The sequence below is a fragment of the Ambystoma mexicanum genome, chromosome 6q (genome assembly GCF_040938575.1).
Source record: "Ambystoma mexicanum isolate Mex_15411 chromosome 6q, UKY_AmexF1_1, whole genome shotgun sequence".
NCBI lineage: Eukaryota > Metazoa > Chordata > Amphibia > Caudata > Ambystomatidae > Ambystoma > Ambystoma mexicanum.
In genome coordinates this window covers 815,513,030-815,527,762 of record NC_090937.1, presented here as the reverse complement: position 1 = coordinate 815,527,762, position 14,733 = coordinate 815,513,030, and the positions used below count along the sequence as shown (strand labels likewise).

At 45.1% G+C, this 14,733-nt stretch overlaps 1 protein-coding gene across 1 annotated transcript in view; it reads right to left on the bottom strand.

Annotated features, from left to right (window-relative positions):
* Positions 1-5,752: 5,752 nt before the first annotated feature.
* The window catches only part of RXFP1 (relaxin family peptide receptor 1), a 1,623,004-nt gene continuing 1,614,023 nt past the window's right edge, over positions 5,753-14,733 (bottom strand). The window contains 1 exon segment of the mRNA XM_069631337.1: positions 5,753-6,742. Coding sequence (XP_069487438.1) covers positions 6,441-6,742 — 302 coding nt within the window. The 3' untranslated portion in view covers positions 5,753-6,440.

The window sequence follows — 14,733 nt, the reverse complement described above, 5'->3', positions numbered from 1 at the left end:
TTGTGGGATCCGTACGTGTGGCCTCAACAAACTGTTGGAGCCGGGGAGTCAGCATCAATAGAAAATGTTTGGATGCAATCAAAGGTTCCGGTTCATTGACACCTTCAACGTTATTTTCCAAAGAACGAGACAAGGCATCAGCCTTCGTGTTCTGGGAACAAGGAATGTACGTGACAGTGAAATCAAACTGTGAAAAGAAAAAGGCCCAACGAGCATGACGGGAAGTTCTGCATTGCAAAGAGCGCAGGAACTGTAGATTGCGGTGATCTGTGCGAACCACCACCGAGTACCTCCCACCCAGCAAGTGATGTCTCCATTCCTCGAAGGCAGCTTTTATTGCCAGTAGTTCCTTTTCTATCACTGCATAGTTTCTCTCGCTCACTGACAATTTCCTTGAGTAATATGCCACCGGGTGCTCTGTTCCTGTGACTGCATCTTGCTGTAGTAAGACCGCACCGATTGCGTAGTCAGAAGCGTCTGTCTCAACCACAAATGGTTTTTTATCATCTGGGTGTCTAAGAACAGGAGCCGACATGAAAGATTTCTTTAATTCCAGGAATGCCTCCTCGGCCTGCGTGTCCCAAATAAACGGCACCTTGGTACTGGTCAGGCGGGTTAGACTGTTGGCCAGTTTAGAAAAGCGTGGGATGAAACGCCGATAAAAGTTGGCAAAGCCCAAGAACCTTTGAAGCGACTTCACGCCATGTGGTGGTTTCCATTCTTGTATAGCTTGCAGTTTTGCGGGATCCATCTGTACTCCTGTGTTGCTGATCACATAACCCAGAAACTCCATGCTTTCCTTATGAAATTGACATTTTTCGATTTTGGCATACAGGCCGTTGTGTATTAACCTCCGGAGGACTTCCTGAACATGCACTACGTGTGCAGTACGAGAGTCAGAAAAAACCAATATGTCGTCAAGGTAAACCCAGACAGAAATCCCAATAAGGTCAGAAAAGACATCGTCCATGAACCGTTGAAAGACTGCCGGGGCATTGCAGAGTCCAAACGGCATCACCCTGTATTCGAAGTGACCAATAGGCGTTTTGAAGGCCGTCTTCCACTCATCTCCATTCTTAATCCGCACCAAGTGATAGGCCCCTCTTAGATCCAGTTTGGTGAAGATCTGTGCTGATTTCAGAGATTCGATGATGTCCCGGATGAGTGGTAACGGGTACCTGTCTTTCCTCGTGATTTCGTTTAATTGACGATAGTCGATACAAGGGCGCAAAGTGCCCTCTTTCTTTTTGACGAAGAATAACGGGAATCCCGCAGGGGATTTGGAGGGTATAATGTAGCCTTTGTTCAGGCAATCCGTAATGTACTCCTGTAGGATGCCTTTCTCGAGTTGAGTCAACGAATAAATCTTGCCGTGGGGAATGATCGCACCAGGCAGAATGTCAATGGAACAATCAAAGTACCGATGAGGTGGTAATGGTATGTCCTCAGGCTTGGAGAACGCCTTGTGGTAGTCAGCATATTCATGAGGTACCGATTGAGTGGCACATAGACGAGTAGACACGTCAGCAGGATTGAGGGACTCCATAACTGCAGGAAAGGTTTCATGGATTACGCAATCACTAGGGCAACGTGTCGAAGTAAACATCAAAGAGCGAGCGGTCCAGTCGACCTGGGGATTGTGATACAACAACCATGGTAACCCCAGAACCACCGGAAATGAGGGGGATTTGATGACGTCCAAGGAGATACGTTCGAGATGCCCTTCTACAGAGAGCCACAAGGGATCAGAGTGTTGGCAAACAGGACCCGAAGACAAAGTAGACCCATCGATCACCTCAACCACTGTAGGTCGTTCCTTGTTATGTAAACGGATCCCCTTGGCAATCGCAAATGAAGCATCGATGTAGTTGCCGGATGCTCCGCAATCCAAAAGGGCCCAGGTCTGCACACATTTTCCAAGCCAGGCAACACCGATTTTCAGGATCAACAAAGGTACTGAGTTCATGGGAGGAAGGACGGAATCAGAAGGGCGGCCCGTTGCTGCCTTCGCCTCAAACAACGGGCCTGTTAGTTTTCCTGTTTCTTCAACGGGCGCAGCGGACAGGTGCCTAAAAAGTGGTCAGAACCACCGCAATACAGGCACAAATTCTTCTGTCGTCTTCTTTTCTTTTCGGTCTCGGACAACGGACCACGGACGGCACCCAACTGCATGGGTTCTGGACCTACTTCAGTAGAAACAGCTGGTCCGGGGTTCTGTGCAAGAGGAATCGATTGATACCTGGCAGACCTGCGGCGTTCACTCCGTCGTTCGGTCAACCTGTGGTCAATGCGTAAGACTTGTTCCACCAAAGCAGGCAATGTTTCTGGCTCCGGAATGTGCAGTAATTCATCCTTGTACTCCTCTCGTAATCCCCGACGAAACAAGGTTTTTTGAGTAATTTCAGGCCATTGTGAATCAGTTGCTAATTGTCGAAACCGACTGATGTAGCGGATTATGTCATCTGACCCTTGCTTGATCTCCATTAATTGATTCTGAGCCATGGCTGCCAAATTGGGTGGTTTAAAGACGTCCAAAAAGGCCTTCTCAAAGGCAGTGAAATCACTCAACAGAGGACTGTTAGTAGAGACTAGAGGTGCTGCCCAGGCGAGTGCATTGCCGGTCAGATTGCCAAGGATGTACCCGATCTTGGCCTTGTCTTGAGCAAAATGAGTTGATCTGAACTGGAAATGGATCCGACAATGAGTACAGAACTCAGCCACTCGACGCGGATCACCATCATACTTCATCGGAGTCGTGTAAGCCATGGAGTTCTCTGACGGTGTGACAGGTTGTGCGGGACTAGCCAAACACCGATCCAATGCCTGTCTGAGGGTGTTGTTCTCCTGGCGGAGAGTGGTCATTTCAAGACGCATGGCACGCATTTCTTCACGTAGTTCCTGTATGTCGTCCATGTCGGAACTGGGGTTAAGGCGTCTCAATCTGTTAAACGTATCTTCACGGGATCGTGGTTTACCTCTTTTTCCTGTAGACCGTGGAGTTGAGGTTGCCAGTCTGTCGAAGTCTTGATAGCCGATGAAAGAGTAACGCGAGGAATTAGCCCAATCCCCTCCTGACGGTATATGACAGGATGGCACTGAACCAACTCCCAACGCCACGGGTGGCACTTCTCAGGATTAGCGTGACGTCGGGACAGTGTTTCCACTGGCTGAGAAGGCTTGATGAAATCACCGATGAAAACGGAGAGGAACTCAGGAACTTCCAAGGCAGTAAGGCACAGGTACCGGCAGGGCACAAGACAGGCAAAGGAAAGCAAACTGCAAGAAGAAGCAGTACTGACAGGGGTCCCCACTACTACTAGGAACCCAGACGAAACCTCCTCCACCCTGAACCAGGGGCTGGCTAGTAACGAAGATAGGGGAAGAAAGGGTAGGAGGACCAGAAGCAAGAAGGAGTAAGGAGTAAGGAGAAAAGGCAGGACTGAGCAGGAAAGGCAGACCTGGAAACTGGAGGGCTGAAAACCTAGCACCAGGCTCCAGCAGCGCATACACAGTAACAACCGCGTTGAGACGCGTTGTCCCTGTGTATGCGATGCCTATTTATGGTCCGGGGTCAAAACGAGGCTTGGAACGCATGTTCCGATGCTGCGCATGCGCGGGACGTCGAATACTGACGATCCGCGCATGCGCAGATCCTCGCAAGATGGCGGCGTCCACGGCGCCCATCCGAACCGCGGGTCGGCGTGAAGAGAGTCGCCACCGCGGGTACAGCCTCCATGAAGGAGGAGACTGCTGCGGCCGTGGACCAGGAACCCAGGTAAGTGGCGCCGACGCCCGCGAGCGAGCGCGCGGCGTGACAACCTGGAATTTCAGGTAAATCCATTTGAGATTCAAGCAGCCCTTTACCTTCAGATATCATATATATTGCATAACTCACAAAATGGCGCTGAGACTCCAATAATTAAATGAAAAAACACAGAGGTAATACGTTAGTGAAGCATGAAATTAACCCTGCAGAAGGATAAGAAAAACATCAAGCAGGGAGTAAAACATGGTGTATTGGCAAAATATCTAGAACAAAAATGTAAACACATTCTTCTTTCAGAAAAAGAAAAAAAGAATGCTGTGTGCTAGGCAAGCTTCCCACATGTGTGAGGAGGGGAATGAGTTATGTAGGAGAAGTTACATGTTACTCACGATAATGACTTCAGTTGCCTGAATCTGTCATTTACCATTTAGAGACCTGTCTGCCATTGTCTCTCTCGAATTTAGATTTATTTATTTAAGTGTTTTTTTTTTATAAGGCTGCCTTATACTAAACATGAGTTCGGTTTCTATCTGTTGCTCTGTGTGGTCTTGCTTCCAAGACCAGCGCGTTGCCCCTGTGCTATCCTCCGTTCATGGAGATAGATGCCACAGCAGGTCATATGTAGAGAAAGGAAGATTAAGGGACGGGGCACCAACATGGCATTGGGCAGCTCACATGCTTTTGCTTACCAAATATTTCACTTCTGTTGCATGTGGTTCCACTATCCTCTCAATACAAGGGCTTAGGTGAAATGTGTCAGATGGAGGTGGATTGCAAGGCTAGGAACGAGAACGTTTATATTGTGAGTGTGCCATCATTGTGGGGTCTCTACTGAGAAAGAACATGGCCAAAGAACATGTTCTCAAGGGTGCATCCCAATCACGCAGTTCTACAACCCTGTTTTGGCCCACACAGGAGAAAAATCCATTTGCATTTCAGTATGGTCCGGCCCACGCGGATAGTGCAGAGCCGACATGCTAGGCAATTCTACACTAAACGTGAGCACCAAGAGCAACATCAGACACATGTTTCCATACTTTAGACACTGCTCGTACCATGCAGTTCCTGTAGTCTGAGGAAGTATTTCCCAAATGATAAACCAGATGTGAGCACACAAGACATTATACAATGTATGCCATTTCCTTCAATTTGAAGGATGCAATCCAGACCCACAAGGGGGCAATAATATTCTCATGATTTACACCAAGGGTTAGTTTAATGTGCTATGTATGGGTGCGCAATTAGAAACAAAGCAAGCAGAAAGGCTGTCTGGTGGACCGTTCCATTGCGAGACATGATGTAAACTACAGGGGGCCCATTATTGGTAACAGATTACTGGTTTACAGAAAGTGCAGTGTACACGTCCTGCTGATGGCAGGTGTGAGTGATGTACGCCGCATTATCGCACTGCCTGATTATGAGTTGTGCAGAAAGTTGCAGGATTCATCTCCAGCTATCAGCTGGAGGTAAATCTGCCGACTTTCCGTCCACTTTCAGCAGAATTACCGTGGCGGAATTACCACTGCAGTGATTCTACCAAAAAAGCCCCATTGAGTACCAAGGACTCAAAAGAATTGGGATTTACACTGCCACTTGTAATCTGCCGGTAATACCACTGGACCAAGTGGTGGTAACGGTAATTCCACTGGGTGGTATTCTGGTGGATTTACTGCCGGAATCGCAGCCAACTCGTAATGACCCAAGGTTCACCAGAGTTTCAGAACAAGGGATGATTGTTCCCAATTTGTGTGATAAACGAAACCTGCAAATGTAATTGGCTTAATGGGACTCTTTTGTTATTCCATCTTTTCGGTAAGCCCAAATGGAATCCTTCTGCGGTCCTGTAGCTCCATCTATCTTGTATCTTGTGATTCGGGAGTTAATTTCAACTTATTCACAGCCACCCAAAACTCCACTTGTTCATATATTATCTTCTCTAATAACACACTGGCTCTCGAACGCTTACACATCGATCAGGGTAACTAGTTGAAATCCTGAAAAGCGTCTTTATTACTAATATGAGCAGTACATTCGTGATTGGACAATGCGTCTTCACGCATACATCTGAACATGCTTCTCAGCTACTGCCAACGTTTACTTGACTGGTGAATGTTCATAGGAATCCGGAAGCACGTTAGCTTTTTGTTACCGTTTAATTTAACTGCGTCATGAACTGTCAATAAAGCGGAATGGCTGTGCTTTAAACATTTCTTTTTTTACAATATATGCATTCATTTTGTAAACATGTAAAAGGATGGGAATGATGACTGGGAATGTCTTTGTAAACCTCCACACTAAAAAATAGGAAATTATTGTCGCTTTTACCCTAGGGTCGCCGTTTACCCTAGGCTAATTGTAAGATATATTTTGTATGTCTCTTGTAGATGGATGACTGTGTTCTGTTTAAACAGGGAGTATGTTGATGGTCGCTCTCCAGTGGTCTTTCCAAATATTAACTTGTCCAAGTCTTGAGTACTTTCTCTTCCTCCGCCATGATTATAGGACTTTACCCAGTCTGTTGGAGAATAGTCGCTGTCCTCCCCTGAGGCCACCTCTTGGTCGTTGATGGCAAACAGTAAATCAATACTTCATAGTCATTTGTGTGCTGTTGTAAAACATATTGCATACAATTTGATGCAAAGTTTTGCATGAACGTCCTCTTCATAGGTTGTCCTTATGTGTAAGAGTTCAGCCGTGTGGAGTGTGTGGTGACTGACATCTCACAGGAGTCCATGTAAGCATCTTGCTTGATCAGCTCGGGGGAATTGTCGTTTAGTGGCCACATCTCAACCCAAAAAAATGATGGTGTGTATGTCTTCTGACTTTGCTTGTTTCCACGGGATCTTCGCTGTTTGTAGTTAGTCCAAATTTGACTAATCATTTCTTTGAAGGGTCTTGTTGTCAGAGTGTAGAGAATTGGATTCAAGGCGCTGTTGATTGGTAGTATGAAAATGACCACCCAGGAACTTATGGAACCTGAAATAGATAGGAAGCGTCACCAAAGAATGCACAGCCATCCATTTATCAGCAGGTAGTATCAATCATGCCATAATGATATGATATGATCGTTTATTTATATAGTGCCTATACACAATGTATTTCAAAGCGCTTCAAGGCAAGGGAGGGAACAAGGGAACATGCAATGACATTCTAACAGGCCATGAACAGTAATGATGTGAAATTATGTACTTGCCTGATGACATTTCAGATAGTGCAAGAGCTAAGATATAGATAAGGAAGGGAGGGGAAGAGTGGGAAGGAAATGTAAACAGACAGGCAACTACTGTACTAGGTTTATACACTCTGGTTTACCAAGATTCTGGAATGCTGATGACATTTCAGATAGTGCAAGAGCTAAAACATAGATAAGGAAGGGAGTGGGAGAGTGGGAAGGAAATGGAAACGTGCAACTACTGTACTAGGTTTATATACTCTGGTTAACAAAGATTCTGGAGTGAAAGTTGGTAGGCCAAGTCTCAACGGTGTTGAGACACACCTTTTGCTTTTGGTGACGTAAAGCATATTTTACTCTTACATTAGCTGCCTCCAATTTGCTCTGCTTCCCTGCCTTTTGTCTGAACTCTAAAGATCTCCTAGCAAATGGAAGTACCTGGGCAGGGTAGGGGGCCTTAGATAGGAATGTTCACACATTGCGCAATAGGGTGGGACAGCAGGCTTTACTTCGTGATTGTGCTCCCGGCTGCAGTTATATAACAGGATAGGCTGTCAGAAAATATATCCGATCCTTCCCCCTATATTTAAGGCGAATTACTGATACATTTGGTTGGCTCAAAGATATAAAGGTTAAAATAAAGGTGGGTTTTTGACTTTTTATATTGGTTTTCCTATAGGGAAAAAAGCACAGATTTTCACCAAATGAACTTCGCTTTTATAATCATCCATGGCATCACTGGAAACTAGAGCACACTGATGACATCATTATGCCATCACTTATGACATTGTTGATGACATCACTGCAGATTACACTTAAAACCAGACGAGATGAAATATTCAAAAATTAATAATTATATTCAATACTACACTATATATTTTTTTTTAATAAAAAAGGCGAATAAGCAGTCCAAGTGCATTACTGGTCTTAATTTCATACCTAACACTTCATAGTTCACGATTGCGTCAATTTTTAACCATCGTATTCTGACAGTCCTCACTCAGAAGGCAATGGATGAATGTAATTTGACACTTCTCTTACCATAAATTGATACCTCAGGCACTTAAAGTATTTGAGCATTTCTAACTCGGGCTTTAAGGAAATGTGGAAAGGAAGTCTGGATAGATCCAGTCCCATTTTAAAATGAGCATAGTGATGATTTGAATAAATTGGAGCAGTGTTGAAAGCAGTCCAAAAAAAGGATACTAACGTAAGGGAATAGTTTTCTGAGTACTTTGGCTTTTCATAGCACAACAGTTCAACCAATAAGAAGGCAGGCTCCAACCATGCCAAAATGTAATGCTTATGTAAGATGCCCTTGAAGGTGAATATGGAGGAAAAATAGTTATGCCAGCTGACAAGGGTGTGAAAGCCCTAGCTTGTTTGATTTTTATTAAAAAACAAAATGGTGTGGGTAATTTAATCTCTGAAAGGGAAATCTGCTAATAAGATTCCCCTTTCATAAGCTCTGTGCCAAAAGTATAGTGTGTACTTGTGCCTGGCTGCATCAATATCCTGCTTTGCAGCACTTGCTCTACCAGTGGCACAGAGCAGGTTCAGAGGTCGCAGGTGCCCTCTTGACAGCTGCAGTGACAACCAAGTCTTTGCAGTGCAGGGGCTGCATTATACAAATATGCACCCCTGTTTTAAAAACTGCATTACTCTGGAGATACTGTCCTGGTGGCACACTAAACTGTAAATATAAACCATTCCTGAATTGGGGTATGGTGGCCCGCACCTCCTAGAGTTATCCCACCCACATTAAATGGATTTCACACATGTGCCTGTCCTATTGGCACGTTAAGCTGTGGAAGGGATATCTGTATGCCTCACAGACAAAGCCCACCCCTGTCCACAGACAGGACTGTAGCCTTGGGGGGATTGCTTCTCTTTGTTCCCTTTTAAGGGCAGGTAACACCCTTTCTCTCAGGAAAGCCACTCCACAGGACGCTGATCTGGAACATAACCCAAAAGGCTCACCCATTCACAGAGAGTCAGGCCTCAAACCAGAGGACTGCATTTCTAAAGGCCTTTGTTCTAAGAGAAAAGGGAAGGGGTCAGAGTTAGAGTAGTCAGGGGAACCTTGTTTAACGGAAGGAGACATCATATATCTTCCATTTTGAATCTCTCTGCCGCTCTTTCTCTTTCCTGTCCCTTCTACGGCAAAGCACTTTGGGTATGACATCAGAAGGGCAAGGTCCACCCATGTCAAAGGCAGGGATTGGACCCCTAAAGCAGGCTAGCTTTAGTCCATTCACGTGGGGATCTTTCCCTATAAAAGAAGGGTTCTCCCACCACTTCTTTGAATCATCTTAAAGCATCCTTGGATCTTCACTTGAGATGTCACTGGACTCTGCTAAGAAAGGTAAAGACAGGTGTTCAAAGGCAGAAACAAGCTTTGTCCCCTAACCACCCACAGGGACCATTGGGGGCGAACACTGCTGCTGGATCATAAGCATGTCTCTCTGCCAGCCATCCTGTTGTCTAGGACCTCAGTGTGTTGCAGGTTCCCTGAAGGTGTATGCAGCCTCCCCCCATGTTTGGGAGCCTGTAGAAAGGACTGACATTGGCCCTTGAGACCATGTGGGACTCACAGCACCTGGAAATCACAACAGCCAAGGCCCCTGTTGCCAACGCAGACTCGGTGCAAGCCATTACTCAACTGTGGTCGACATCGAGCAATCTAGCAGCACCCTTCTAAGCGGCCCTCTGGTGTCCATTGTTCTCTGGACCACTGTACAATGTTTGACTCAGTTCACCGCTGCACAGCACCAGCAGAAGCATGTTGCTGCTTCGGCTCAAACCACAAAGTACCTCTACCTTGCCTTGCTTGAGCCACCATTCGAAACACCAGCTTCTCCATTCCCACTCCTGTAAGTTGATCAACCCAATCCTGGTGTTCCCTGAACAGTGACCTTTGAGTCTCTGCATAGAATCTACTTGCCTCTGCATCGTGGTACCAGCTCACCGCCGCTGAACTGCGACCGCTGACTGACTTGGGGACCACCTAATAAACACAGTGCGAGTAGACGATTCAAGACCGCAGCCACCTTCCATTCCCTGGACTCGAAGCCAGCTTGCCGATGTGCCATCGGGAGTGCTGCATCGTTGACCTGAGCCGACACCACGAACGATGCAGAGAATCCTAGTTCAACACTTTTGAACTACCAAGACATATGTGAAGGTACTCTTGACCTATATCTGCCCTTCTGGGCCATCTTTGGGACCTGGTGACTGGATAGGTAATTCGTATCCCTTTTTGCAGCACAAACATCCTTTTGAACATTGTGCTCTTTTGTATTTGTATTTTATTGAATTTATAAAGTGCCTTTCGCCAAAGGCACTGAACAATAAAAAGAATAAAAAACAGAACAGTCAAATTTATACAAAAGAACAAAAATGTTACATCAACAGAGAAGAATAGAGAATTTTAAGAGGCAAAAGACGAAAGAAGACAGAGTTTAAGATTAGTCTGGAAAATGAAGCTTTAAAGTGAAAGACGAAGAGCGTTCTAATGTTTTGGAGCCAAGAAAGAAAAGGAGCAGAAACGAGATGGAGCACAAGGGGGCTTAGGAACCGTCAAGAGAAATAGATTCTGAGATCACAAGGGGCGTGAGGGGACATAAAACGAGAGTAGAGAAGAAAGATCAGGAGTGGCCAGGCCATGAGTGTATTTGAAGACAGTAGAAAAAAGTGATACAGAAGAGGGGATTCCAAAGGAAGTAGGGACATTGAAAGTAGGGAGGATGTAATAGAGACTTTAGGGGGTAAAGAAAAAAGAAGGCAAAGAGAGGCGTTATAGATAGAATGAAAAGGAAAGAGATGACAGGCAGCAAGACCGAACAATAAAGATGAACAGTAGTCAATATTGGAAAAGACAAGAGAAAAGAGAAGAAGTTTAGTAGCATGACAAGAAAAGTAAGCATGAGCACAGCAAATATTAAACAGAGCATAGCGGCAAGAGCGAGCAATAGTGGAAATATGAAGGGGAAAAAGAGAGGGAAGGATCAAAGATAACACCCAGGTTGCATGCTGAAAGTGAAAAGGAAAGAGCGGATGGAGAAAAGGAAAGAGAGGGGGGATAGAGTGGAAGAGCAAGTAGAGGAGGGAGAAAATAGAACCTCGGGTTTTCGAGGGATTGAGATGACATCCTGTTCTGGACAGCTAAAAGACAGCTAAAAGACAGTTAGAAACAGTGGAATGCAAAACAGAATCAAAGGAAGATAGAGAGAGAAGGATCTGGGTGCCATCAGTATAAAGGTAAAAGGAGATATGGAAGGAAGTGATGAGAGCGGAAAGAGGAGCCTTTTGATGCCCTTTCTCCACTTGTCTGCATCTATTGTATCTGTGTATATTCTGTGTTTCGTCTATAGAGGTGGGTTTTTATAGTATTTTCTAGCTAGTACTTTAGATGGTGTGTCTGATTAAAGTATATTTCTTTACAAAACCTTGATTGTACATTACCTTATTTTGGACTGTAATACTTCGCTGTGTGGGTTGCTACTGCACCACATTCACACCCCTCATAACAGTGTAGCCTTCCCTCAGCCCACGTTACAACAAAAGGCAAAGGAGTGATATCTCTTGACTGTGCCTGTTTTACATTTATGATTGTGTTGGCTCTTGGTTTGCAGAAGTATGAGGGCTGAGTGGGCACTTTAGCCTGTGCTCATCCTTGTATTACTGCATGGTAGAAGTCAATTTATCACATGGGTTTGTAGAGGTTGGGATTTGGAACAGACTGCGCCCACAGCCTAGTCTGCCAAAATAAGTGTGTACTTTTACCATTTAGTTTCACTGATAAAGTGAATAACAATATGTCTCACAATGGTTCTACTTTGTGAGAGATTGGGTCTCCCACATGGCGGTGAAGTCAGTAAGATTGAACTGCTGAGAAACCGCAGCACATTGTTAGGTGATGGAGGAATTTTATTTGTATGGGACAAAGCTTCTAGTGGGGTAGGAGGTATCTTGGGTGGTCGCACCAAAGGAAAGCCAGGGCGCCACACCCCCAAGGACATAGTCCAACTATTTGGGGTGGGGAGTAAACATTTTGATGTGTTTACACATCAGCCCTTAGAGTGATGGAGTGGATGGGCCACAGGTAGCAAATCTGACACAACTCGGGGCATATCAAACTTGGATGCATGTGAGAATACCCTTGACAATTGGGAGATGGAGTTAAACCAGTGTTTAGGATAAATGAGTGACACCAAGCCTGTAGAGCCTGGGAAGACTGAAGGCAGGTACATGAACACTCAAGTCCACAGAAAGGCTAAGGCATACACACCCAAATCAGAGGCAGGCGATTATGATAAGCACAATGAGAGCAAGGACACAGGTTCTGACCCTCCATCCAAGAAAATTCCCCAAAAATGCAAAGGGAAATCCCAGATCCGTGGTAGGTCAACTTCCATAGGAAAGCAGAGTATAGGCACCCATAGCACTGAAGGTCCCATACCCTCTACAACTAGGGGTTGTTTCCAGTGTGGAAATATGACACAAAGGGAGGGGATCTTGCCTGCAAGGGGAAACCCAAGCAGGCTTTTTAAACTGATGGTCCTTCCAATGAGAAGTTCAGAGTCAGGGTGGGCAATTTAACAGATGAAGTCCCACTAGGCTAGGGAGTGGATGACCGTTCCCTCACTTTGAGTGGGAATGGTACTTGGTCCTTAGAGGGGCCCCCAGTTCCCGATAAGACTCAGATATTTCTGGACTGTGTCTCCAGAAATGGGGAAAAACCTCCCACCTTGAGTGGCACTGCTGTTAGCATCACAACTGTCTGGCGACTGGTGAAGGCAGAACAGTGCACCAAAAGACCAGACATGCAGGTAAGAGGGTTTGATAGTTTGAAGTACTGTCCCTTGGAAATTGCAGGTATTAGTTGGAGGAGTGCAACCTCCCTGCACCATGTTGCTGTTAAAAACTACATTGAAATAGGGTTTCTGACACAAAGATTGTCATAGTTGTCACTGGAGCAGCACATGATGAAGTACATGAGGGCTGTGGCCCTGAGGCGTCCTCAACCACAGAGCAGATACAGGCAGAGGTCCTCAACCACTCCAACAAAAGGAACAGATGCAGAGTGAATTCCCTGGCCTGTTCCAAGAACAGGAAATGTTCTCTGGTGGAGAGTGTAAGAGAAGGGTCTCATTGGTAGCTCGCAGTCCAGGCCTGAAGTGCCTTCAGGCTCCTACTATTGTGAGAGAGGACTCATCGGCCACTGAGGTGACTATGGAGTGTGAGAAATCTGAGGTTATTCTCAATCCCATGCTCCTTTGATCATCCATGCAGATGGCCAGGGAAAGGCCATCGCTATTGAATCCTGACCCTGGGGGTGGACAAGCGAGGGAGGATCACTTGGGTGGAGGGTCCTTGAGGTTGGGAGTGGGGTACCTTTAGATGAGACATGGTATCCCCATTATCCTCATGCTAACCAACCTAACCTTCCCGCCGACCTTTATGGGTCATTATAAGAGTGTTCCACCTCATTCCCTCTTTCAGACGCTGAACCAGACCCTGGGAGTCTCGCAGGATTGTGAATGCAGATTGGAGATCCCATGGAGGGGAAGGCGGGCAGCAGGTGCTGCCGGAGAGTGGAGGTGAAGCTACACATGGGAGCCGGCAAATGCTAAGTGGAGAGCCCGGCTATTTGGTTTTCCCTCTGAAGGAGGAAAATGGAGAAATGTCTGGGGAAGTGTGAGGGACACTTAAATAATCGGGGCGCTCGAAGAAGACCGTCGGTCGAGGAAACAAGTAAAACAAGATTTCCATTGAATATAGAACCAAATGAAAACAAGCGAAAGTAACTTATCAAACTGAATAAAAGAAATGAAAGGAACTTTATTTAATACCGTATTCAATGAAATAAGCAAAATGAACCTTTATTGAATGCTGCATTGAATGAAACAAGCAAGGTGGTATTTATTTGAATACAGAATTGAAAGAAAGAAGCAAAGGGATACTTAATTAAATGAAAGCAACATATATGGAAAACTGAACTTCTTATCTCAATGAAATGAAGTAAAGTAAGTTACAACTGATGAACAATGAATTGAAATCAAAGAGGAAGCTAAACAGTATGAAAGACTTTGAATAAAGTAGAATCAAGTTTAAGAAACAATGCAAGTGGTAAAGTTGTGAAGCTGCATTTTAAGGTACAGCTTGTTGAGTAAAATACTGAACTTTGAAAGAAACCTGGAAGTTCCTGGTTGCGTGACCTGTAATGGGTGGACTGTGTGGTCTAAAACTGCTCCAAGACCAGAGAACGTGAGACAAAGGATGATGGAAAAGTGAATGCTAAGTTCCTGGTTGCCTGACCTGTAATGTGTGGACTGTGTGGTCTAAAACTGTGCCTAGACCAAAGAACCTCTATATGCCAACAAGGAGGCTTAATATGATCAAATCAGGAAAACAAGTATTGATGAACATCAGACTTGGGTAAGTGGCCCCTCAGTTATAAAGAATTGTGAAAATCCAGTTGAAAGACAAAGCTTCAAGATACTTTTTTTTGGTGTTGACATTAAACTTGGGGAAGGTATGCTGCTGTATTCTTGCATCTCTAAGTACATGGTGCACACTGGACCTGGAGCTCATTTTATTTTTCACAACACTCACTGAAACATTAAAGTGTTGGTAACTATAAACCCTATGTACCCATTTGGAAAGCATAAAGATTTGAATGTGAGGAACAAAGGGCTTTGATAGTTTTCACACCATTAATGTCTTACGGTGGTCAGCCTTGTTTCTAGAGATAACTTTAGAGGAGGATAGTCTCCAATTAACAGAGATTATT